The 26,563-nt window shown below is 36.3% G+C and overlaps 1 protein-coding gene across 2 annotated transcripts in view; it reads left to right on the top strand.

The window, feature by feature from the left end:
* Positions 1–424: 424 nt before the first annotated feature.
* GLS (glutaminase) overlaps positions 425–26,563 on the top strand; it is a 72,104-nt gene continuing 45,965 nt past the window's right edge. The window contains exons 1-6 of one of the 2 annotated variants that reach the window (XM_037523722.1): positions 425–1,054; positions 15,797–15,893; positions 16,251–16,372; positions 21,380–21,509; positions 22,148–22,227; positions 24,327–24,490. In XM_037523722.1, the coding sequence (XP_037379619.1) occupies positions 645–1,054; positions 15,797–15,893; positions 16,251–16,372; positions 21,380–21,509; positions 22,148–22,227; positions 24,327–24,490 (1,003 nt within the window). In that variant the 5' untranslated portion in view covers positions 425–644. The remainder of the gene's footprint in view (positions 1,055–15,796; positions 15,894–16,250; positions 16,373–21,379; positions 21,510–22,147; positions 22,228–24,326; positions 24,491–26,563) is intronic. The other variant, XM_037523723.2, reaches the window with a different exon arrangement.

A 26,563-nucleotide genomic window follows, 5' to 3' on the forward strand; every position in this document is an offset into this window, starting at 1 on the left:
GCCGCCAGCCTCGCTGATGCCCCGGTCCTCCTCTGCCCATCACTTCCCCCTACAGTTCGAGTCCCCGGAGTCCACAGCTTCTTAAACGACAAGACCCCCAGTCCCTAATTCTCAACCGGGGCAGCCTGGAGGCGGAGGAAGAACTCCATACAGGGCCACTCTGGACTCCGGCCTGACTCCCCAGGCTCACACGTCAGTTTCTTCCCTCTCCCCGCCCCCCGCCAGCGCGAGCCAGTCCCCCGCCCGCTCTCCGGGCACCCGGCGCCGAGAGAAATTTGACTGCTGCACTCACCAATCAGAAGAGAGGTCGGGGATATGAGCCAATAGGAGCAGGCGAAGGGGGCGGGCCGCGGGCGTCGTCCCGCCCCCGGGAGGGTAAGCGCGGAATGTCTCCGGCCCTCCCCGGCGCCCCAGCCTCAGTGCGGAGCCCTCGGCGGAGCGGGGCGCAGCGGCTGCGAGGGCGCGCTCGGGAGCATCAGCCGCGGCTGCGGAAGCGGGAGCGGGAGCCGGAACCACACCCACGCCGCCGCCCCTCTCCTCCGCTGCCCTCTCGCCGCCCCGCGGGAGCCGCGTCCGCGGAGGAGCGCCGCCGCCCACGCCCGGAGCATCCTCGCCCCTGGAGCGGGCGCCCCAGAGCCGGAGGCATGATGCGGCTGCGAGGCTCGGCGATGCTTCGGGACCTGCTCCTGCGGCCGCGCGCCGCCGCCTGCGCGGCTCTGAGGCGGGCGCAGCCCTTCGCCACCCTGTGCCGGCGCCCCCGGGGCGGGGAACCGGCGGCCGCGGGCCCGGCGGCCGCCGCGCGCCTGCACCCCTGGTGGGGCGGGGGCGGCCGGCCGGCGGGGCCCCCGGCGCTGGGCATGTCCAGCTCCCCCTCGGAGATCCTGCAGGAGCTGGGCAAGGGGGGCGCGCAGCCGCCGCAGCAGCCGCCGCCGCAGCAGCCCGGGGCGTCGCCGCCGCCCGCGGCCCCGCCGGCGCCCGGCCCCAAGGACGGCCTGGGGGAGACGGACGCGTTCGGCAACAGCGAGGGCAAGGAGCTGGCCGCCGCGGGCGAAAAGTGAGTGTCCGCGCGAGGCCGGGAAGGCCTCGCCCCGCGTGGGGCCCGGCCCGGCGGGCGCCGGCCGTGGGGCGGGATGGGAGCGGAGGTTCGAGAAAGAGAAAGAAAGAGATGCCGGGCGGCCTGCGCCGTCCGCGCCATGTGATTAGGCCCGGCCCCGCCCGCGCCCCTCGGCCGGCCCCCGCTTCCCTGCGGCGCCCGGGGCGCAACGGCCGGGGGCGGCGGGGCCCGGGGGGTCCTCGCCCTGCTGGGGGCCGCGGCCGCCCGGCCCGCGCCGCGCGCCCCGCGCCCCCCGCGCCCCGGCCAAGGGCTGCAGCGCTGGCCGCGCGCCCCGCGTCGCGGGGATGCCCGGACATCTCCGCCGTGACATTTAGGAGTTGGGCGTCGAGCAGAGCCTGCGCCTCCCCGGCTCGTCGCTCCTCCAGGCTCGGGTGTCCGCGCCCTGCCTTCTCCTGAGGAGCCGCGAGCGCCGGAGTGTTGTGAATATTTCTGGAGAGGCTCCTCGAGGCGTGTGTGGAGCCATCTGGGGCACCGGAAATAAGGTTTCCGAAACGAGATGAGGAGGAAAAGGGTCACGCGGCCGAGAAGATGGGGCACGCGGCGCGGACCACCTGTTGGCGCAGGGGCACCGCTTCGGCCTGCCTGGGGGCTAACGTAAGAGGGGCCAGTTTTAAAAAATAAGTCAATAAAATCACCAAGAGGAAATGTGACGGGTCAGGCACTAACTCAGTGGAAAGTCGAGTTGAAACTGAAATAGTGATAGGACGTTCACCTGTGTATGTTTTGCAGCAGTTTTAGTCTCAACATGAAATTGATTTTTCTTCCACGATGTGGGAAGCAGTTCCCGGATATTTTGTCTTATATATTGTAAATGGACACAGGCTTTTTCATTAAGTGGGTAAAATTTGCCTGCTTGCTGTCTAAATAGGGGACATAGAATATAACCCTACTTTTTTCTGAGTTTGTACTGATGTTATGGGACCAGTTTTGCCCCCCACTCCCCACCCCATCCTCCTTTTTAAGTATGTTACTCTCTCCAGCCCCAGAGTACCTTCATTCAGCCTGGAAGTGTGATTCTCATACTTTCAGTCTCAGGCCTGTTTAATGTTTCCTGTAATTGAAATTGGTACCTTCCTAAAACATTCCAAGCTAAAGTTGTTTTTCCAGACTGAAAAATGTTATTTTTTTTTTAAAAAAAATCACTTGGTGATGGGCGAAATTTATGGTGTTCTTTCATAATGGTTTTGTGCCACAAGGTAGACTATGACCACTGGAGGCATTCAACATCTTGGGTTAGGTGACTCAAATTCCTTCAAGTTCCAAAAAACAGACTTCTATTAAATTTCTGTTTCTCATATTTTAGGGACTAGAGTGCTGTATGCTTGTGCTGTATGCTTAATCTCATCTGATACTCTTACCAGGCATGTAGTAAGAGATTAAATACATGTGCTCAGAGTTGCAGAATTGCTAGATGCAGTTATTGTACTGTTTAAAATTTATCCTTAATGACTGTAGGATGGGAACTGCTTTCTACTGAAAATATGTCTCCTGCTGTTTCTTGTGTGCCTGGAGTGGCCCTCTTTCCCTTTCATCAGATGGGAAATTAAGCTGCTTTTGTGATTTATGGATTTCCCAGAGACTTTTAGCATCATTGTATTCAAAATAAGAAAGCAGCTCCTCGCAATAACTTTGAAATACTATTTTGGCTAATATTTATTGACAACCCTACATAAAAAACGTCTCCTGTTTCCCAAACTCCCAAGGAGAACCATTTTAGGGAGGGAGTACTTAAAGAATATAATAACTTTGTGTACCTTAGTTCAAAGGGGTTTTTCTTTCTTTCTTTCTTTCTTTTTTTTTGGGGCCACAAAGTTTGAGTAGCTAGAGTGGGTCAGGTGCAGTCCAACTATATAATCCTTAGACTTTCAATCAAGAACAAGAGTGAACTCCTATCTTCAATTTACATGTTAAGTGAAGAAAACTGGCCTCAGCATTGTGAAAGAAAAAGAATTTTAACGGGGTTAAAGATTCTGTTTCCTGAATAATCTGGTTTCCAAATGTAACTTTCCTCCTTTGACTCCTTCCCTTTTGCTGTTCTGTGATAAATATTTCTCATTCTGGGAGACAGACTTCTTGATCCTGTTATAAGGTCATCATCCCTCAATCAACAAGCAACCTGGATTGCCAGCGCTCACCCAGGATTCTGCCAGGTTTTAAAGGCGCATGAAAATTAAACGATTTAACATTTTGTAAAAGGCTTAGAACATTATTTAGCATGTGTTAAATATTACATAACTGTCTATTAATAAGAATGGAATTGCTTTGTTTAACACCTTGAATTTTAGGCTTACATATAAGAAAATTTTTTTGTTTTCTAGTTTCCAGACAAAATTTCTCTTGAGAAATTGTACTTAATGTATGAAACTATGTGATTTGCACTGCTTACCTTTTTGCTCTGCTTACCAGTAAACTTGTAGTGAATTTTATATTTAACCACAGCAGTTTTATTACTTCACATGGTGACCATATTTTCTGTTCCTCCTTTCTTTGGTCTGACTTTCATTTTATTAACCTTACCATATTACATTTTGGAAGGAAGTGGGATATAAATAAGTTATCTACTTACCTTTATTCCATAGTCACATTCTTAATGAACTAGTGTCATCCTAGGTTATGCCATCTCTTTCAACTTAAATTCTCTAGATTCTTAGTTTAGATTAATATTTCACTACTAACATCTTTTCAGTATTTATGGAAAAATGGAATATTTGCCCAGTTTCCCTGTAGTGCTCATATTTAATTTTGTTACTGTCATTCCATCATTTTGAAAACCACTTTGCTTGGCTCTCTTCATTTTTAAAGTTCTCTCTGCTTTCCTGGCTTCTTGGGGGTTTGCTCAGTGGATAAACCCTGAGGCAAAGGGTTTTGCTTCTTACCCATTTGTCTGGCTTCTCAACAGCCTCTTCTTTCAGCTTTGTTGGTCATCTCTGTGTAGGTGACATTTTATATCTCACCCAAGTTCTATCTTCCCATTAATCTCCATCTCATATTTAAATATCTGTATCCCCATCTCCATTCTCTTGTCACATTTCAAAATTTTGCATAGTTTCAAGATTAACTGCATGGTTTTAATTTCAAGATATCACCTTGAAGAAAACCAATAAGCATTATATCAAAGTCACAAACAAACTAAGCTGTTGCATGCAAAATTTTTGACTTATCTTTTTATCAATGCTTGCTCAGTGTGGACATTGTTTTTTTTTTTAATCAGACTATCTTCTCTGTCAAGCATGCTGTCATTTCTTTAAACTCCAGTCCCTTGGAAGGGTTGGTGAATGAAGATGAGGGGATGCTTTAAAATTATTTTTTGTTTGGCATTTTATTGTTTAATTAAAAAGGAAAAGATTTAACAGAAGGACTAGGCTGGGAAAATAACACGTGTGCTTTTTAAAAAACAGGTGATTCTTTTTAAAAAACAGGTATATTGAAAGCATTTTGTTAAGACAACAACGAGATCTTTTTTCCTTATCAGATTGGCAGATGTTAAGTTAAATCAAGTGATGCTAGGAGTGTGGGAAATAGGAACTATTTTAAGTTGCTGGTGGAAGTGTAAATTAGTTCGGCTATTTCAGAGGACATTTTTTAGTAATACCTGTTAAAAGTGCACATCCACGTTGCAATAACTGCACATATGCTCATCTCCACAAAATCGTGGCTTTAAAAAATATTTTTAAGTGTAAGCAAAAGTGATTTCGGCTAGCTTTAGAAGGTATGACTTCGGTGGTTTTAATAGAACATGAGGGGCACAATCACTCTATCATGCTGCAAGAACTGAATTTCAAAGTAAGATGAAATAGTTCTGCATTTCAGCAAGCAATAAATTCAGTCTCTAGAAAGTACTGATAGGAAGTTGAGATAGTATTTGGCAGATACAGATGATATATTTTGGAATTGAAAGATAGGATGTTTTGAAATAGTTGATAATGCTGTTGGCATCCCTTAATGTATTTGTTTTTAATTTGTAAGTGAACATATTTACAGTTCATGTAAACTAAAATCAAGATGGAAAGTATAGTTAATTTTGGGGGGGGGTTCTCAATCATTCCTTCACTTTTTTTGGTGATTTCCTTAATGTTAAACATTTTTTCCAGGTTGCAGTTATCAGTGAGTTTTAGTTTTGCATACATTTTAACATTTTTTGCTGCCTAATGGTTACATTAACCATATGCATCTATTTAGCCATTGATACAACTGTATATGATATGTAATTAACAAACTGTGTGCTACTAATTAATATTTAAATAAAGTTAACTGGAAGCACAAATTAGATCCTGAGTTTAGTAACTCTTGGAGTTTTACCTTGTTTTCCAGCCTTGTCTGTTTTACAGAGAAGTAAGCCTACCTTAATATCAACTAACTCAGGAAATACTACCAAATAGAATTTTACCTTTTCGTGCACCACTTAATGGAAAAGTAGTTGGGCGTGGGGAGCCATTAGTTTAGTCTGAAAAGGATCAGTGTCACCTTGAAGAGCAATTTGTTGAAGATACTTACAGGTTTTATTGAGTTTTAAAAAGTTATTTCTAATCTGTATAAAGCTACACTATTTCTTGTGGTAACTGAGATGAAGAAAAATGATACAGGTGCAAAGATAGTCTAATTGTGGGATTTACATTCCTTAAGGAGTTTAATCTTTAAATTCTTTATGAACCAAGGATTTTTTCCTGTGCTTTTTCATCTCCTAAGTCATTTGCTAGTAAGGAATGATTAAGAAAGCTGAGTGAACAGATATATTTATAAAAATAGTTACTAATTATTGGTATCTCTAAATGAAGTAAATAGTTTTAAGGCTTTTTAATACATTTTTATCTAGAAATCTACTCAGATATAAAATTGCTTTGGGGCCACCTGCACACCTATGTTTATAGCAGTACTATTTACAATTTTTTTTTTTTAAGATTTATTTATTTTTTATATAAGCATTGGGTACAGTCAGAAGCACGGGAGGGTGAGAGAATTCACCAGAGCCAGAGCAGGGAGCAGAGCAGGCAGAAGGACCGAAGTACACTGCTGAGGGGGGTGGCGGGAAGGTCTGCGCGCCATGTGGGACCCTCCTCTGGTGGCTGGGGAGCAGCCGGGGATCAAACCCGCGCTACAGAGTCTGCGGGCAGCTTCGCAACCTAGCGCTCAACTGTTGTGCCACCGGGGAGGCCCTACAATTTATTTCTAAATGAAGTAAATAGTTTTAAGGCTTTTAACACATTTTTACCTAAAAATCTACTCAGATATAAAATTGCTTTGGGGGCACCTGCACGCGTATGTTTATAGCAGTACTATTTACAATAGCTAAGCTATGGAAACAACCCAAATGCCCAAAAATAGATGACTGGATCAAGAAGATGTACATATACACAATGGAATATTACTCAGCAATCAAAAAAGATAAACACATTCAGTTTGCAGCAACATGGATGGTGCTGGAAGGGATCATGCTCAGCGAAATAAGTCAGAAAGAAAAAGAAAAATATCGGATGGTCTCGCTCATAGCAGGAATTTAGAAAACCTCAATAAGGGACCAGGAAAAAGACTAATAAATACAAAGTAAAAATCAAAATCAACAAGCAACTATAAACCAGAGACACACTGGGTGGGGTAAGGGTGGGGAGAGGAAGGATTAGGGTCAAAATAAGGGGGGGTGTGCAATTGTATGGGGAATATAACCAAAATGAAAATGCATATTGTGCAAAAAATGAAAAATAATGTAAGAATTATATAAAATAAAATATTTTTAAAAAAGAAAATGCATACATTATGCAAAAATGAAAAATGATGTAAAATGTATAAAAATATATCTCTTAAAAATAAAATTGCTTTGGTTATGAAATAGTACTTATAACTGATAATGCACTGGGTGGTTTTTCTGACCACCTACATGTAACTTACTAGAAGCAAAACGTTACTGTGTGTTGGCTTTCTTTGGGAGGTATTCTCTGGCTGATATGTAACAGTATTGCTTACTGATTCATAAAGAAGTTTATAATTAATGCATTAATTTTAAAACACCTATTGATATTCCATAGTGGCCAGTTAATAGCTTTCAGGATTTAAAAATGCATATATTTTTTTCTACTAATTATTGGTACAGTCTTCCAAATGAGCCCAGTATTCATTTTGGTAAGGGTATTTTCAGTGACATAGGCACTTCCCTAAGTTCCTTAGAGAGTTATTAAGAGTACAGGTTTTCTGAAGAACAGCTTTTAAATTGTATGAAAAACTTTAAAATATTCATAACCTTTAAGAATCTAGGCTAACAAAATAAACTGAAGTGTAGAAGGATTTTATTCACTAATATTTTTGGCACAATAGTATGCTTATTAGAGAAAAACTGTGTATTCAGCCTTAGAGCGTGGTTAAATTATGGTTAATCCCATAATAGAGTTTATCATTCAGTTATTTAAAATGTATGCAGATCCTTTTTAGAGATATAGGAAGACATGGTGTTAATGTTAAGGCCAAATGTTAAGAATACAAAATTTTCTGCGTGGTGTGGTCTTAACCTTATTTAAAAAAAAGGCTTAGAAAAAATAATAGAAATAAGTCAGAATTATATTAGCAGTTGTAGTTTGTGAGAATGGGCATTGTTTTTTCTGCCTTCTTATAGTTTTAAGATTTCCTATTGTGAGCATTTATAACTTCTATAATTGGAAGAACCACACCTGCTAAATTTTAGACTTGTAAATTTCTACCTTGCTGTCCTAATCTGGTCCTATAATAGAAAGCACATTGAAAAAATTTTATGAATGGGCTTGTGCAGCTATTTACCAGCACTGTCCAATTGTATTCACTATTATACTTGGACATCAAACTTCTTTATAACCTGTTCTTGATGTAAGGCTCCTTAGACAATGGTGTATACTTTTCTGCTATTTTAAGACATAATGAATAGGGTTTAGCATTTCTTGTTTAACTTAGGTTTACTATGAAGGAATGTTACTATTCTGTACTAAAAGTGCTGCTCTAAGGCAGGTGTTGAAGTTTCTTGAAAGAGTCAACTAGTACATATTTTTTTGATTTTGTGGGTTATCTGGTTCTTGTTAAAACTGCTCCAATTAGCTGTTTTTGCAAGCCAGTCATATACAATAGGTAAATGAATAGACATGGCTGTCTTGCAGTAGAACTTTATAAAAAACAGGTGACTGTACTATGCTTGCCTCTCCATTGAACTGTATATTTAATTGTATAAGTATCTCCTACTCCAGTTGGTAGCTTTGAATGAGTAAGTTCTGGATTTTTCTGTTGTGTGTTAGTTGCCATGTCAGTTCTCTTTTTTTTTTTTTTTTTTTTTAAAGATTTATGCATACAAGAGCTGGGGTATAGGCCAGAGGTATGGGGGGTGAGAGGATTCACCAGAGACAGAGTGGGGAACAGAACAGGTGGATTGATTGAAATACACTGCTGAGGGGAGCAGAGGGCGAGCCAGGAGAGGTCTGTTGTGCCATGTGGGTTGCTCCCTGGTGGGCCTGCAGAGGCTGCGGAAGCTTCATAGGTTGCACTTAATCCCTTTCGCCACCAGGGAGGCCCCCAACCATGTCAGTTCTTACCCTTCAAGTCTCCACTTTAGCTACTTTCTCCTCACTCTCACTTTCTATACCTGGTTCCCCTTAGCTATAAAATAAAATTGTGGAAAACACATATAAAGTTTACTGTTTTAACCATATTTAGGTGTATGACCCAGTAGCATTAAATATTCCTGTGGTTTTTTTTTTGAAAGTGTAATTGAATACTTAAGAAAAACTTAGATAAGCCCTATGTTTATTAGAAAATTAATAAAAATTGAATTGATTGCTTTTTTTAGGCTCAGGATCAGAAGATTGAAAAACCTCTGCCTAGTGTTTTTTTCCCATTGTATTCCTCTTGAATATTTCCTTAACAAAAGAGTTCACTCCCTTTGAAGGCAGTCCATTCTGTTTTCAGAACTATTTTGATTTAACTTATGTGTAACTGAAGTCTGCTTTTCATTAACTTCTACCTATATATTTTAGTTATTTTGAACAAGTCATCTCTAATATGGTATCAGTGCACCACATAATTCATATAATATCTGCGTTTTTACAGCTAGAGTGATATTTTTAAAGGATACTTGGCTAAAGAAATGTGTAGTTGTAAGGACTAAGAGACATTAGGGACTTGCCTGGCCTAGGCTTTTTGCATCTTCCCATCAGAGAGGCAGACTGCCCTTCCTGGGTTAGACTTTGAAGCTACACACATGAACCAATTGCCATCAGGTGATAGGGGCAGCCTGGCCACTTGCTCAGCGTAAGACCTGGTTTTTGTCCTTTTTACTTGGGCTTGCTCTAGAGTGAATTTTAATCAATCAAAATAGACCTGATTTAATATCTATATCTTGCATCGTACAAAATGCAGTTTTAATAAGGCAGAGCAACTTAGCTATCTAATATTGGCATTTTAGTTAGAAATTCATCATATTGGGAGCCTTGTCTTTCATTATTCTAAATGAATTTGTATTCCTTATAAAGGAGTGCTAACAATTGAGCACAGTTGGTTTGGCATACCAAGAATCTAGAAATAGGAACCAAGGACCAGCTTTCTGGGACCAAATCTGGTACAGCTGCTTCAGAGTTGTAAGAATGATGGACATACTACTTGACTTTGAGATTATCTGTATTCATAAACTGGGAGCAGTTTACCCACTTGCTTTACTGCATAGAATTTTAATATAAAGCAACAGAAAATTCTTGTTAACAGTGAAGCCTTAAAAGATAAGATTTTTTTATTTTTGAATTCTGCTAATAATTAGCCTTGGGGAAAAACAACTGTGGAGGATGAACAGACTTATCATGGTGTATTGTCAGCCACTGTCAATTCAACTTTTATCCTAACAGGTTTAATCTGCTAATTTGCTAATGTTGACGGACCTTTACTTTCAGTCATAGCTCACTAAAATCAAAAGCAATTCCAAGTATTTTTAAAATATTGTTGTTTTAAAATGAAGACATAATTAAATAAACCAAAGCATTGTTTTGCGTTGTTAGCCTTTTTTTTAACCTACTTAAAAAAAAATAGCTTTGATTATCTGATAGTTTTATCATGCAAAACATTTAATGTTATCTGGGGTTGACAGGGAAAAAAAAAGGACAGCCAGACATTACTCAACTGGAAAGTTTATAGTTTGCAGAGATAAGGCAAATGAAACCTTATTTAACCAAATAAGGCAGTGTAGTTAATTTTTTCTTCCTCTTAATAGTTTTTAAAGACTTGCTTTTCATTTTCCTCCTTTCACTTGATAGTATTTTTTTACTTAAAAAATTTGACCTGATGAGCATGAGTTTTGCAGTATTGCTTCTAATCACAATTTTTCCATTATCTTGATTTCCCCCCCACTTATTAAGACAAAAATCAGTGCTTCATTTATACTTGCAATACTTTACTTACATTTTTATCATAGTACTTGCCACATAGTCTTAGCTCTCCTTTTAGACTGCAGGCTTGTGCAAGCTTGGCACATGGTATATGAGAAAACTAGAAAACTTTCAGAGATGCAGCCAGTGCGTACATTTTTCCTGTTGGGGAAAAAAACTGATACAATTGGAATGATGATTGATAGCGGAAAGGTTTAGAAAGAAGGTTATAGACAGAAAGCATAGACAGGTTAAAAAATAAAGGTGAGATAGCAGTACTTATTTACAGGTCAGTTGTCTAGTCAGTTTTATTGGCGAATTATAAGTGTACAAAGTCAAAGTCTTATTGTTCAAAGTCAAAGTAGAACCAAATGCCATACTGAGGAATTTTAATGGTCCTATGGGTATTAGGAAACTGGTTGATCAGTAAACAAAGAGAGTGCCTCTCATTGCACTAAATTTAAGCTCCATATGTAAATTTTTGGTGGAAATCTCATTTATTGGTTAATTAATATTGATCTCTTTCATCCCTAGGTATATTAACAACGCTTTTGTAGAAATCTGCACTTATTTCGTATAGCCTATGCTCTAGCTGTTTGCTGTTTGAATGCTTACTTTCATAGCTTTGATGATTCTATTTCCTTTGTGGTAAATCCCATTTGTTGACATGTTTCCAGTTCATACTCACCGTTTGAGTTCAAATTCCATTTCTATAAAAGCTTTACCTTACTCATAGTGAAATAATTTTTTTTAAAGTTATGTATACAAGAGCTGGGGTACAGGCCAGAGGTGTGGGGGGTGAGAGGATTCACCAGAGACAGAGTGGTGAACAGAACAGGCAGACTGACTGAAATACTCTGCTGAGGGAAGCAGCAGGCAAGACAGGAGAGGTCTGCTCTGCCATGAGGGTAGCTCGCCTGCTGGCCGGGGATGGAACTCATGCTGCAGAGGCTGTGGATTGCTTCATAGTGCTGTGCTTAAGGAGGCCCAAAATAATTTTTTAATGATTGGATCCCACCGTTAACTTTCTTGTAACTCCTGTGTATGTACATTGTTTATTTCCCTTTTAGATTTAAGCAGTGACTATAATATAATGCTGTGTACATGCCAGTTAAATTTATGGTATTTTTTTTTTTCATTTTTTAAAAGATTCATCTGGTTTTTTGGCACATATTTTGTGAGGGTGGAGGGTAGAGGAGTAGATTGAAGAAAGAACAATGTGATCATAAAAGGATGTTTTAGATAGAAATGAGAAAGGAAATGAGGGGAAATAAAAAGTTATGAAACAGCATTTTTCTTTGATTTTACTAATCTATGTATGTGCTATTTTACTTTCTGAGGTCATATCCATCTTGTTTTTTCTTGGAGAATCTGGAAAGTTCACTTGTGTTTATCAAGAGGGCTTGATGTTATAAATTGAACGCCTAGTGTACTCTATTTCCTTGTCTTTAAAATTCAAATACTTTGCAAGAATTTCCTAGTTACTGAAAACTATAGTTTTTGCTTTTGAATAGAAAAACAGATTATTGGGCCTCCCCTGGTGGCGCAGGCCGTTGCGCACAGTGCTGCGAAGCTGTCTGCAGCCTCTGCAGTGCTGGTTCAATCCCGGCCGACCGGGAGGGTCCCACACGGTACGGCAGACCTCTCCTGTTGCGTCCACTGCTCGCTTCAGCAGTGTATTTTGTCAGTTTGCCTGTTCTGTTCCCCACTCTGTTTCTGGTGAATCCTCTCACCCTCCTGCGCACCTGGCTTGTACCCCGGTTCTTGTACAAATAAATAAATTAATCTTAAAAAAGAAAAAGAAAGGGCCTCCCGGTGGCGCAGCGGTTGAGCGCTGGGTTGCGAAGCTGCCCGCGGCCTCTGCGGCGCCGGTTCGATCCCCGGCTGCTCCCCGGCCACTGGAGGAGGGTCCTGCATGGCACGCAGACCTCTCCTGCCGCCCGCTGCTCCCCTCAGCAGTGTACTTCGGTCCTTCTGCCTGCTCTGCTCCCCGCTCTGGCTCTGGTGAATTCTCTCACCCTCCCGCACTTCTGACTGTACCCAGTGCATGTATAAACAAACAAACAAACAAACAAATAAATAAATAAAACATGCCTCTATTAAAAAAAAAAACAAAACAGAATATTGTGAAACATTGCCATATAGTTGGAGAAGAAAAATGAGTGATAATCAAGAAAAATTGTTGGAATAATTTCTTCCTGTTAGAACATTTGCACTTTTTTTCCCACCAGGCTATTGAAGCTAACTCATTGTCAAATCAGAGTCAGCACTTTGAATGTTGAGCTGGGTAATACTTTAAAAAAAAAAAAATATTTGTGATTACAAGAACTGGGGAACAGGCCAGAGGTGTGGAAGGTGAGAGGATTCACCAGAGACAGAGCCGGGAACAAAACAAGCAGATAGACTGAAGTACGCTGCTGAGGGGACCAGCGGGCGAGTCAGGAGAGGTCTGCTGTGCCATGTGGGTAGCTCCCTGGCCGGGCATTGAACAGCAGAGGCTGAGGACAGCTTCACAGTGCTGTGCTCAACCCCTTGCGCCACCAGGGAGACCCTGGGTAGTACTTTTCTTTTTAAAAATTTTGGTCATTTGTAAACCTATTTTTCGGGGAGACTTAAATCTCTTTTCTGTAGATAAAAATTACTCTAGTCCAAAGCAAGTAAATATTTTCTGCCAGCTGTGGCAATAAATATCACTTTAATTTTCTTGTGCCATGTATCCTAAACTAAAGAAGTGTATATTTTATATTATTTACATAGTTTTTAAGCAAAGCAAATACCATTAATGGCATGATAAATTTATAGAAAGCTTATTCTGCATTTTTTTAAGTGATAAACTGCCACTAGCTGAAGTTTGACACACCATTTTCTGTAAATAGTTGGAATGTTATTTTTCCACTGATTTTTTTTGACAGATGATTCAGTCTTTAAATATTAAGTCATCAGCATTGTTGAACGCTGATTTAATAGTTGCAGATCAAGCCAAATTGTACCTTGTAAAAGTAATAACCAGTTACAAAGTTTGAGAGCTAGTATATTGCAAGTGGTAAATAGTTTGAACTCTGATTCAGAAAAGCAGAGATGCTAAATTCAACTCCTGCAGTGGGCAGTCATGAGAAGTTTCTTGATTTAGTTGAACCTCTGTTTCCTCATCTCTGAAATAGGCATAGGGTTTTTAATTTTTTTAAACACAATTTTTATTTTCTACTATGTATTTTGAATCAATATAGTACCTTCTATCTTAAGACCATTAGAGGGATTAAATTTGAATTATTGTAAAACACTTAGCAGCCTATTTAGAACATAAATATTAGAACAATAATTTTTAGCTCTCATTGTTAAGCTACCCCAAATATATTTTAAATATTCTCTAAGAACCAAAATTATTTTATGTAATATCTTTAGGATATGTCATTAAAGTATAAACCAATGTGTTAGGTGTTTTCAAGCATTGGCAAGAAATATTTTCAGGTTGACTTTAAAAACTGAAAGTTGATACTAATAACTTTGAAAACAAGTATAAATGATACCAATGCCAACATTAATGTTTCTTTCAGAAGAACTCTTAAATGTGTATGTATAAAAGTACATGCTCTGTGAACCAACTATATATTATTTCAAGATAGAAAAATTTGACCACAAGTAACAGGAAAGTAGTTATTACATTAGGGAATAATTAAATACATGTGGCATTAGTAAAGTATGGAATTATTATGCAATCTTTGGGTAATCCAGGAAGTATTTAGACACCTAGAAAAGTTCTTTTTTTTTTTCACCAGGAATTTCCCCTCTATTTTTTTTTAAAGATTCATTTATATATGCTTACAAGAGCTGGGGTACAGGCCAGAGATGTGGGAGGGTTAGAGGATTCACCAGAGACAGTGGGGAACAGAATCAGGCAGACTAACTGAAATACACTGCTGAGGGGAGCAGTGGGTGAGACAGGAGAGGTATACTTTGCCATGTGGGTTGCTCCCTGGCTGGCCAGGGATTGAACTCATGCTGCAGAGGCTGTGGATTGCTTCATAGTACAGTGCTTAACCCCTTGTGCCACCAGGGAGGCCCCTAGAAAAGTTCTTTTTAATAGTATGAAAATAATTTTAAATAGGCTGTAAGACAGTTTATTATACATAAATCATATGTACAATTTTTTTTTCCTGAGAATATTGTCATTTATCTGTGACTAGTCCAGAATTTCCTAAATTCCGACTTAAAAAAAAAATGTGTTCACTTCTTCTTTTCTCTCAATTTTTTTCTCATGCTTTCTTGCAATACAGGTAAAATTCTTCCAGACACACACATACCTCTCCCTCCCATTTAATAAGTAGTGAAGGATGGGGAAGAGGTTGATGTGCTTTAGATCTATAGTCCTTACATCATCACTATAATATTTATGATGATATTCAGAGTAATGAAACGTGTCAGTTTCTGTGTCAGAGCCACCAGAAAATGAAGACATTTTAATAGGTTCATTTATAATTTGTTTACTTGTAATCTTTTCAGTGGCTAGGAAGACATTCCTTTCTTAAGTTTAAGTTTGTGTAATTGTTAATTATAGTATCTTACTGTTATACTGGCTTAATTAAGATGTTAATTTTTTATGGTAAGATTTTTATTCTTGTAGACTGTGGCTTGTGACATTTAATCTGTAAAGCTTAGGTCACTTTAGAAATAAAAACTGCAGCTGCCATCAACTGTTTACTTACTCTGCCAGGCAGTACTCTAAAAGGTATTGACTATATTGTACACACTTACCTTTTCTCATATGGAGAAAATCACAGAAGTATTAATTTTGCCGAGGTTACTCAGTAAAATATTATAGTTAGGATTCAAAAACTTTTGCATTAATCTCTACTGTCTAGTACTTAATTGCTCTCTTAACCACATTTTATAATCATTTTAGCCATTTGAATGTTAAGTATAGTTATCATATTAAAAAAAAATAGTGACTGCTATGTTAAAATTTGCTGACGTCTACATTTAGTATAGGGTTATTATATTAGACTGTACCAGAAGTTATCACCATAACAGATTGACTATGTATTGGTGCCACTGGAGATGGTAATCAGGATTTTAAAACCTGAGGTTAAAAAGCATATGTATTCAGTAATGAATCGTTTTTTTACTTGTTTACAGCACTGTCAGTTTGACTTTGATGAATCAGCTTTTTTTTTTTTTACCATGGTAGGTAGTCTTGATGCGTAGATCAATGCAGCTGTAGTCTGGTTCAATTATTAATAATACAGGTAAAATCCATTAGAATGTAGTTAAAATCTGTTGCAATGTCCATATTAGGATTAATTTTGTTTTCTTTTCCCCCCTTTAGTAAAATAAAACAGGGTCTGTTACCTAGCTTGGAAGATTTGCTGTTCTATACAATTGCAGAAGGACAAGAGAAAATACCTGTCCATAAATTTATTACAGTAAGTTTTTACATCTTTCCACCTTAATATTTAAAAACATCAGTAATATTGAAATAATACAGTAATATTGAAATGTAGTCTTAAAGGTCATCTGATAGGTAGATTCTGACTGACACTGTTGCTCTTACTATGTTTTCAAATTTTCATCATGCTCATTTCAAGGTAATCAATGAAAGAACATGAAAGAAACAATGAGAAACTTGTCCACACAGTGGGTAATAGACACACTGAAATGCCATATACATATTCAGGTTTTGGGTAGAAGTTTTTATATACAGGAATAAAAACATGTAGTTGGAATAAGCATATACATTATTTGCACTATATATTTACAGACTCTTATTTTTTTAAAAACAGGCACTCAAATCTACAGGATTGCGAACGTCTGATCCCAGGTTGAAAGAGTGTATGGATATGTTAAGATTAACTCTTCAAACAACATCAGATGGTGTCATGCTAGACAAAGATCTTTTTAAAAAGTAAAAATTTCTGCCAAACCTTTAATGGTGATTTGCTATGCTATATGGTGATTAAAAAAAAAAAAATGCATCTTTGAAGGCCAGTGCTTCCTGTTTAACTGGAAAAAATGGTGGGGGGTGGGATTTATAAGCACCGTAGTTCGAAGATCTACATTAAAGTTCTATAATACACAAATAAATAAAGAATATACATCTATAATACACAAATAAAGTAAGAGTATAAGAGTATATAAATAAATAAAGAGTAATTTTAGAAATTGTCTAAAGATAATGTAGACATGTGGAGGTTTCCAATTTACAGTACCTGGAGATGGCATTCAGTTTGCTTAGAACACACTCCTTGTCCTACCATGGCTTAAATAGATCTCCAATTCATATGTATGTCTTACAGGCTTTCTCAGCATGCTCCGTTTCTTTCTTTAGATCACACCATAAAATGAGAAGGCTTCAGACAACTGTATTTTTAGATTTATTTATCTCCATTGTGTATTTTTCTCCTCATCAGACTTAGTACATAGACTTTTGTTTATTTTCATTTTTCTCAAAATATTTAAAAACTGAAGACAACCTTGGAGATTAATGCCTTAATTTGGTTGAATGAGAATATTTATTTTGACTTTCCTGTATTCCCATATCTGTTCATTATCTTCATTTGGGCGTTCCTACATCAGGTCATTACTTGATGTTATGGACAGCATGTTTGTGATTATCTCAGAATGTAAATAGTACTTTAAACAACTATTAACTATTTAGGAAAACTAGTATAATAGTATAAATACTTTTAAGACATTGCCTTTTTCCAGACCACAGGTTTAGGTTGCGATAGATCCAAAGAATTCTAGGATCCACCTTGAAAGTTTATTTGTATGTAGTGTTTTTATTTATTTTTTTGAAGATTTGTTCTAGATATCTCCTGGAAATATCCTAGAATATTAAGTCATCTGAAGGTATAGGTATTTAACTGAGATCCTTTAAAGTTACCTGGCATGTTTTGAAGCACTGCTGACAGTTCTGAATTCTTACCTTTTTTCCACAATGTTCCTCATTCATTTTAAATTAGCAGACCTTAAAGTGTAGATCCTGGATCAATGTTGGAATCAGTGTAGGAATTTTGAGTCTTCAGAACCTCTTTGTGGAAAGAAGAAAATAATTTCTAGTTAGCTATGCCTTTGCAGAAAGGATTATTTTTAGTGTTCACAAACTAATTTTGCAAAGTATTGGTTTGTCAGAAAAGTCATGATGCATTTTTTTCCTACGTTTTTCAGAGAAAAAATATGTCATGATTTTCCGACAACCCAGTAGTATTATCGATTGTTATGCTTTTTGAGCATATCTGAGAATGAATTTATCAGAGAGATGTTGATAATAAGTATGAGTAATACTTCAGAATTTTAAATGAAAGCTGTATTACAGTATCGCTTAAGTTTTTTTGTGTGTGTGCTTTATAGATAGGCTGCTGTATTTAGATGGGATTAAAAGTAATTTAAATGCACTGATTACAAAACCAGGAAACATCATAAAGTTTTCTACCCATTATATTAAAAAATAACAATTACTATTTTGTTAAATACTAGTTGATTTGTTTTAAAAATTGATAATTGTAATATAGGCAGTTCCCAATTTGACAAATACTTAGTAAATATGAGTAGGTCGTGGATAAGTTCAAGACAGGTATGATTTCTCTTTAATCCTAGGATGAGGGGATTCAGAACCTCTTGATTGTTAACCTTGTTAGGTCACCTGGGAAGGTGATTGCTCCAGAGTTCTTTTTGTTTTCAAAATAAGTTATCTAGTTAGTGTTGCCAGAAATAAACTATCTCACTCCCAAGCTGCAGAGGGGAAGGAGACATTACATTGAAATTCATTTTCCCAGAGAAATAATAATTTATAAGATGGACAGATTTGGTTAAAGTCAATGTGTTATTTTACCTAAATTGTTGGTATATATGTATATGTATATACATAAACAACTGGATATGTGTATACATAAACATAGTATATATACATATACATATAGTGTATATACATACACTATGTATAGTGTATATACACACACTATGTATAGTGTATATACATATGTATAGTGTATATACATAAACAACTATATATGTATATACATAAACAACTGGATTTGTATGTTTGACTTTTTTTCAAATGGGAAAATGTGTTGTAAAGCATACTTTTTGGAGCATAATCTATCTGAAAGTTGGAGATGCCTGTACCCATCTAGATAGTGAATTTTTTAATTCTAATAATTCTTTAATAGAAGTAGGATATTTGAGTTAAAATGAGTGTGTTATATATACATTTTTAACTGTAGATGTATTAAAGCTATTTTTAAGCGTGTGATCATAATTTTCAGGTCTTTGGGGGGGGGATAATTGCATTTGTATATTGTTTGACTTTCTTAAAATTTGTGTCCATTTTGTTATTTTGCTGATGAATACTTACAAGAAATATTTTGTAACACATTGCTGTGCATTCCAGTTGTTAATTATGAGCATTTAAATGAAAAAGGAAAGAAAAGTTATTCCAAGTTTACAAATGAGAAAACTGAACAAAGCATGTGACTCACTGAATGCATAAGTACTACTTCCTCAGTATATTTTATATGATACATCTAATTCTCTAGTTAGATTCTTGGTATGTAAATTATAACTCCTAAGAAAAGCAGTGCTGTTGGAATGCTCATCAGTATACAGTGAGACCCTCTTCTGAGTGGTAAGATTGCCTTTCTTGGCCACAGTAATTGATCAGCAAAAACTGTTACCATTTTTCTAGTACTTTCTGATGGGAGGGATAAAAAACACAACCCAGTTTCACTGACTGCACAATTTTGTTAATTATAAATGTCCTCTTGAAAGTGCTGATTAATTTTAAATAGTTAGTTAGTAGTAGTTAATAATTTAAATTTGTCTGGCAGTCTTCATATTTTCTCATTTATAATTCTTTGAAAAATGAGGATTTGATACATATAGTCATTTAAAATCAGGAATTGTCTTTTTTTTCTGTGAAATATGTTGATACATATTTCTTGGCTTACTCATGCAAGTTAAATTGCTGTTCGAAGCTTAGTAAATATTAAAGCAGTGGCAAAATATTTTTAAATTGAAACTAGCAGAAAACAATTTAGCAAAGCTTATTGAAGTGAATATTATCTCTGGGATGTCAGTTATGTCTTGTGTCAATTATGTCTATAGGTTAATAATTAGGACTAATTTCTTCATGTTGTAATTGGACTATATCTTTCCTAAAAACAACCTATTATATTTTAAATCTATGTTTTTATTTTATGTTTATCAAGTTGATTATTTTAATTCCTCTTGCATTTATATATTGAATGTTAATAGAATGAAATCTGGCTTTTAATTTTAATTTGATGTTTCATTTAGAACAAATTGAGTTAAAATATTAATATAAAAAATTTTCCAATTACCATAAAGTAAAGAAATACTGAACTAACTAAAAAGTTAGTTCAGATTATTAACTTGCAAATTGCAGGGTTTTCTTATCTGTAAAGTAAAGAAATTACTCTTTTTAAAGTGTTCATTTTTTTTAAAGATTTATTTATTTATGCATATAAGAGCTGGGGTGCAGGCCAGAGATGTGGTTGGTGAGAGGACCCAATAGAGACAGAGTGGGGAGCAGAACAGGCAGATGTACTGAAACACACTGCTGAGGGAAGCAGTTAGGCAAGGCAGGAGAGGTCTGCTGCGCCATGTGGGTTGCTCCACAGCAAGCCGGGGATCAAACTCTCGCTGCAAACACCGCGGACAGCCTCACAGTGCTGGGCTCAACCTTCTGAGCCACCAGGGAGGCCCCCAAAGTGTTCATGTTTTAAGGGTTAAACAGGTTGAGAAGTACTTGAGACTTAGTACTTTCTAAAATAGTGCAAATTTTGAGTTTTCCTCTTCCCCAAAGACACTGCTCATATAGTATCATATAACTTAACCCGTGCAGAATCCAGTTACCTAAATAGTTTTACCATAGGCAATGATTTGACTTTAATACTTCAACTGTAATCATTTGGGTTTTTGTCCAGTGAGGACTTAACCTGAAATTGCCATATGGCTTGATGCTTAATGTCTACCAAATCACACTTTTCATTAAAGAATTTAATTACTGTGCTACTCAGACTTTCTTAAAAAAGATGAGCTTAAATTATATGGTTTGCTATAACCTATTTACAGAATCCTGTTTTAAAAGTACCTTAATATATTGGTTTTTTTACTTCAACCCTTATTAGAACAAAGCAGAATATTAGTTCAAATCATTACATTTCATGCCCTCTATATGTTTACCATGCTTTTTTTTATTTTACAAGGTATGCATATTTTACAGTAAATAGAATAATGAAATTTAGCATTTTAATGATTCAAATAATACAAAATTATTATACTACTTTACATCTAATTTTATTAAAATCACATTGTTTTAACAAGCATTTTTGCAAGTGTTTCATTTAAGAGACACAATGATTTTACCGCCATCTTTTTAACATAGAAGTGCAAATTTTTCTAAATTAGTTCAGGAAGAAAAATCCATTAAAATGCAAATGTTAAGTTTTTTGGTGAAATAGTTACTCAAGAGCTAAGAGGTATGTGTTTGAAATTACTCAATGGTAAAATGAATAGGATCTCAACTGTGAAATATTTAAAGTCTGATACTTTAATTGTCATATGGAATGCTTTTCACTGGTAGGTTAAGAAATGTTTTTAAATGATTTTGATACTTAGCCTAGTGGGATACACTGCTGTTCTAATCTTTGACACTGTTTTTAGATACCTTGCTGTTTGCTTTAGCTTGATCAACTGCTTGCAATCAACTACATGAAAGACTGTTTGAGAGAAAATAACAATGCAGAAAGAGTATAATTTATAAAGTTCAGTTTGTTGGACAGTGTGAATTTCTCTATTGTTTAAACATTTTACTAAATAATATTGTTATTACCATGTACCAGTCTTTGAAAAGCACCCAGTCTACTAATTTTTTTCTCACATTCCACAGATGTGTTCAAAGCAACATTGTTTTGTTGACCCAAGCATTTAGAAGAAAGTTTGTCATTCCTGACTTTATGTCTTTTACCTCACACATTGATGAGTTATATGAAAGTGCTAAAAAGCAGTCTGGAGGAAAGGTAAACATTTTTATATGAATATTTTTCTTAATTTAGCTCAACTTGAGGTACAGGGAGTAAAATTGTGTGATTATTTTGTTTTGCTAATTATGAAATTTAAGTTAAGCCACTGGATTAAGTGCTTCTGAATCTTTTAAGTATTTAATTGTAATTTTGGCTAAAAAGAGTAAGAATTCTTTTGACTTTTCAAGTTATTGAGATCACTTTTAAATCTAACAAAGTAATTTTATTGGGAACTTCCGTAGATATGATATTTTTGATCATTAAATGTTTCTTTTTAAAAAAATTGTCTAATAAGGTTTATCTTACTTCTTTATAGAAGTTTAAAGTGAAACCCTACCAGCATGACCCTGATTAAAAGTTTTTTTTTTCCTTTAAAACAAAAAATCAAATCCTACTTTCTTTTTAGACTCTACTTATTTAGAAAGAGCAACATGGGAAAAAACACAGGGGATGATGGAAACAGAAGTTCCTTAGATCTCACTTGTAATCTTGAAGTCTGTTATGCCATTAGTTTTTTAATGAGTATTATTAATTATAATACAGAGCCAGTTCAGTAGAAGTGAAACTGATAAAATTTTTGGTAGAAGAAAATGCTATTTGCTTATATATTAATTTCTTTCCAATGTTTTAAATAGGTTGCAGATTATATTCCTCAACTAGCCAAGTTCAGTCCTGATTTATGGGGTGTATCTGTTTGTACAGTAGATGGACAGAGGTAAGTTTATTTGAAATGCATGAAAACCAATTCTAAGCCTTAAATTTTGCTTAACAGCATGAATTAAGAGAGGAACATCTTCTGTAATGGAAATTAGCCTAAATTTATTGACATAAATTCAAGAAGGTAAATTAATTCGGTTTTAAATTTAGTTTAAAAATATCAGCTGAAACAATAACCATATAAATTGTATGAGGCATTTCATCTCATTTACAGTTGTAGTTTTATTGTTTGAATATTGTTCAAGTACCTGCAGATACAGATTTACTTAAGAAAAGTATGCTCGTCAAAATATGAATTTAACTCACTAATGAACTGACCTAGTAAAATTAGTTCCATTTTTCAGCTCTACCCTCCTGACTGATTCTGTCATTATCTTTGCTCCTCATGCTTCTGATATAATTAACTAGGAAGTTAAGACAGTATATCATAGTATAATCTGTTATTTATCAGTGATTTGAAAAGTGAAATGAGGATTTCTTTAAGTCCATGAAAACAATCTAGCAGAATTAAGAAACGGATAATGATGTAAGGGCACTTCAAAGAGAGTAATTTGATTTTAAAAATCAATTAAGAGAAGCTCTTGGAAAATTGGATAAAGTTCTGGAATATTTTTTTCAAGAATGGCTGTTAGTGTCACACACAGTTTTGTTTTGTCATTATCATGTTGTAATGTGTTTGCAATTTCTTTGCTGGAAAAGGAAAAAAAAAATTGTACTTGAAGACAGCTGAGAGGTATAATTTGTTTTTTAATGGTTTTTACTAAGGTATTTCTCTTTTGATTATAATATAATGTACTTAATGTACTTTGATTATAATATAACGTTATAATATAACATTATAACGTACTTAAAGTTTACTCATTTTGCTCTTAATACAAGGAATCTGAGGTCTAAAGTCATATAATACTGGCAAAGGTGGTTCTAGATCCTAGGTTCCTTCTTGTCTTTTGTATTCTCCATAATGGAGGTTTTTATATTTAGAGAAAATTATGTAATTCTTGTTCATGGTTTTTTCTTTGTAAGTATACTGTGTGCAGAGACGTTTCTTTTATTTAGTTTTATCATCTAGAGAATTTTTAAAGTTGGCTTTGGTCTAGAATTATTTCTGTATTTTTAAATCCAAAAGTAATGAGATAGACTGTTGTCTGGCTTTAGAATGATTATCAAGTTGCAGATATAACCAGAATTAGAAATTCTTCATAAATTTGGTAAGAAAAAGAATTGCTTTTGCTGTATATTCATGTATTTATATTCTGTTATATACTTAGAAGTGAGGTGGCCATATGGTCCTCTTGCCCTTTGACTTCTTTGTTAACCATTTTGCATGGGGGTAGTTGTTAGTGCCTAGTTTTACTCTGAATGAACGAGTTGAAACATGCTGGGGCACCTAAGATATTTCAGCAAATACAACAAAGGTCTCTGCCTTTGGTGAAACTTGAAAGTTTTACTTGGGTTAGTCAGAATATTTTCATTTTGAAACCTATTCTCTTTTCATGCGCTCTAGGTTAGTAACATACAAAACTTTCTTTTTCTTATCTTGTTTACTTTATATAGTGCTAATAACCGCCCACTGTAACTTTAGTGTAGGTTCTGTTAGGTTTATAAAGATGGATGCTATTTCTCTTAATGGGGCTAAAATTGTGAGTAAATTTGGTTCACAAGATGAGATACTTAAAGATAAGATCTCAGAAAATATCAAATCTAAACTGAGCTCCTTTTACACTCAACACTCTTCAACATTGAATAAAGCTCTGAGTAAAAAAAAATGATGACTAATTTCCAAAGAAACTAGCTCATTTTAAATAATTGAATATAGTATGGAGGCCATACCTCTTGCCTTCAGAGCAAAATTTTCGTATCACTGAATCATCTAATTTTAACCATTCTGTTACCTGAATACTTTCAAGCTTTTGTCCTCTTCTTATTTAGAATCACTCTTAAAATAAACATATGCATGTTTGTTCTTTAACCTTCAAGTTAACATGTAGTTGAGCTATGGGAAAACCTTTGTGTATATATTAAAATTAACATGTACAACTCCAATTATACAGTTATTTTTCCAGTTTATCATAATAATTCTTAAAATCTTAAAAATAGGCATTCTATTGGAGATACCAAAGTTCCATTTTGTCTTCAGTCCTGTGTAAAACCTTTGAAATATGCCATTGCTGTTAACGATCTTGGAACAGAATATGTGCATCGATATGTCGGGAAGGAGCCAAGTGGATTAAGATTCAACAAACTCTTTTTAAATGAAGACGGTAAGAATTACATAAAAGGTGGTTGGAAAAAGACCTCACTTTCTTACGTAGCTCTTAAGTAGTTTTTAAAAAAAAGTTTTAAGAAAAGTAAAAGTATTCATACTTTTTGTCATGAAATTTGTGTGAAACCCTAGAGAGAGTTTAATTATCTACTTTTAAAAATGCTTGTTTTAGGTGTCTCATACCACTGGGAAGTGAGATAAGTAGAGGATGGTAGCAGGGAGTAAGATTTTCACTTGAATCACCTTTAGGGGAATATCCTGTAGTAAAATCTCACGTGTCTGGGATTTCCCTTGATGTAATTCAGTGGTGTGTATGTAGCTGGAGTGCTAAGTGTGATTATTAGTATCTGCTGTTAGTTATTACAACTGAATGATGGCCATGTGAGTGAGTGTAGTCTTTTCTTTCTACTTTATGTATTGTACTTATTTGAAAACTTCCGTAATAAGTTTTTATGGTGGCCTTGGTTGAAGTAGTGAATGTTTCTCCTTTTTCTCTGTCAGAACATTTAATATTTGAAAGAAATATCTTAAGTAGTTAGATAACTAGGAAATTTTAATACTTTATAGAAATTCAAAAGAAAATAGAAGGACAAAGTATAACTTTTGATCTGATAGAGGTTTAAAATCTAAACATCAACCTATGGATTGGTTTCTTGTTACAAAATGTTTTTTAAGCATTGCTAGATTGCTCCTTGTGTGATGAAGTGAGATAGCATTGAAAATGCAAGAGTGAAGGGATTATGTAGTTATAGTAATATTTGTGAGAAATACACTTTTATTTTTTCTCCTGGATAAAGAAATGAAATATACCTCATTCTCTCTTTTTTCTTACACCTTTCTTCCTGTTTTAAAAACAATTACATTTTCTTAACTTGTTTTACCATATTCTTATAACCTAGTGCAGGATTTGATTTTATGGATTTTAAGGAATTTATTACTAACTGCCAATCTCAGTAAGAATATCAAGCAGAAATACCTTATTTATTAGACTCACATCAAGAATCAGTATAGAAAGTTATTATTCTAACAAGATTACTCAGCATCTTGTAAGAAAAAGTATTTTCCTAATTAAGATAAAGTATGTAGAATAATATAGGTGGTTCTGTTTGATTTTCGAAAGAGTTATTTAAAGGATAGAAATTAAATATAGGAATTTGAATGTGAGGAAGTATTTCAGAAACAAAAAACTATAATAGGGTTGGGGTAAATGAACTACATGTAATACTTTTTTTGGTCATGTACATTTATGATTTTAAAATGAAAATTTATTAACAGAAGAAAAAAAATGGTAACCCTAGAATTTAGCTCTTGTTTATAATAAAAGAAATACAAAGTTTTAAACAAGAGGTTTTGCCTTTATGTTCTTTGACTTTTATCAAGTCTGAGCCAATGCCAAGAAATAATGGGAAAATGCCACACCTTTCTAAGTTATGGATAGCTTTTGTGCTCTGGAGTCTTGATTTTATAGACTAACCCCAGCAAAACCAATTTGTAGGTCTTTTTCATAGTTAAAATTTTAAGGGTAAATTATGATGAAACTATACACCTTGTGTATGTATCTGTCTATCTGTGTATCTGACAGTACAAAATTTTAAAATTATTACTATTGTCTTAGCTTTTTTTTTTTAAGATTTATTTATTTATTTATTTATTTATTTATTTGTGCATGCAAGCACTGGGTACAGTCAGAAGCGCGGGAGGGTGAGAGAATTCACCAGAGCCAGAGCAGGGAGCAGAGCAGGCAGAAGGACCGAAGTACACTGCTGAGGGGAGCAGCGGGCGCGGCAGGAGAGGGCTGCATGACACATGGGACCCTCGCTGGGGATTGAACCGGCGCTGCAGAGGCTGTGGGCAACTTTGCAGCCTAGTGCTCAACCACTGCGCCACCGGGGAGGCCCTGTCCTAGCTTTTTATGGTGATTATATATTGAGATGTGATTATAATGAAAAAAATTATAGTACTATTAATGTCTGTAGTTTTAAAATGCTTAAAAAATACAAGAATTTTGGTCCTGTGATGGAGGAGAGTTTGCTAATACTACCTATCTTTATAAATGAGGAAATAAGTTCCT

This window comes from Talpa occidentalis, unplaced genomic scaffold (assembly GCF_014898055.3).
Source record: "Talpa occidentalis isolate TD23 unplaced genomic scaffold, MPIMG_talOcc4v2.1 talOcc4.3, whole genome shotgun sequence".
Classification (NCBI taxonomy): Eukaryota; Metazoa; Chordata; class Mammalia; order Eulipotyphla; family Talpidae; genus Talpa; species Talpa occidentalis.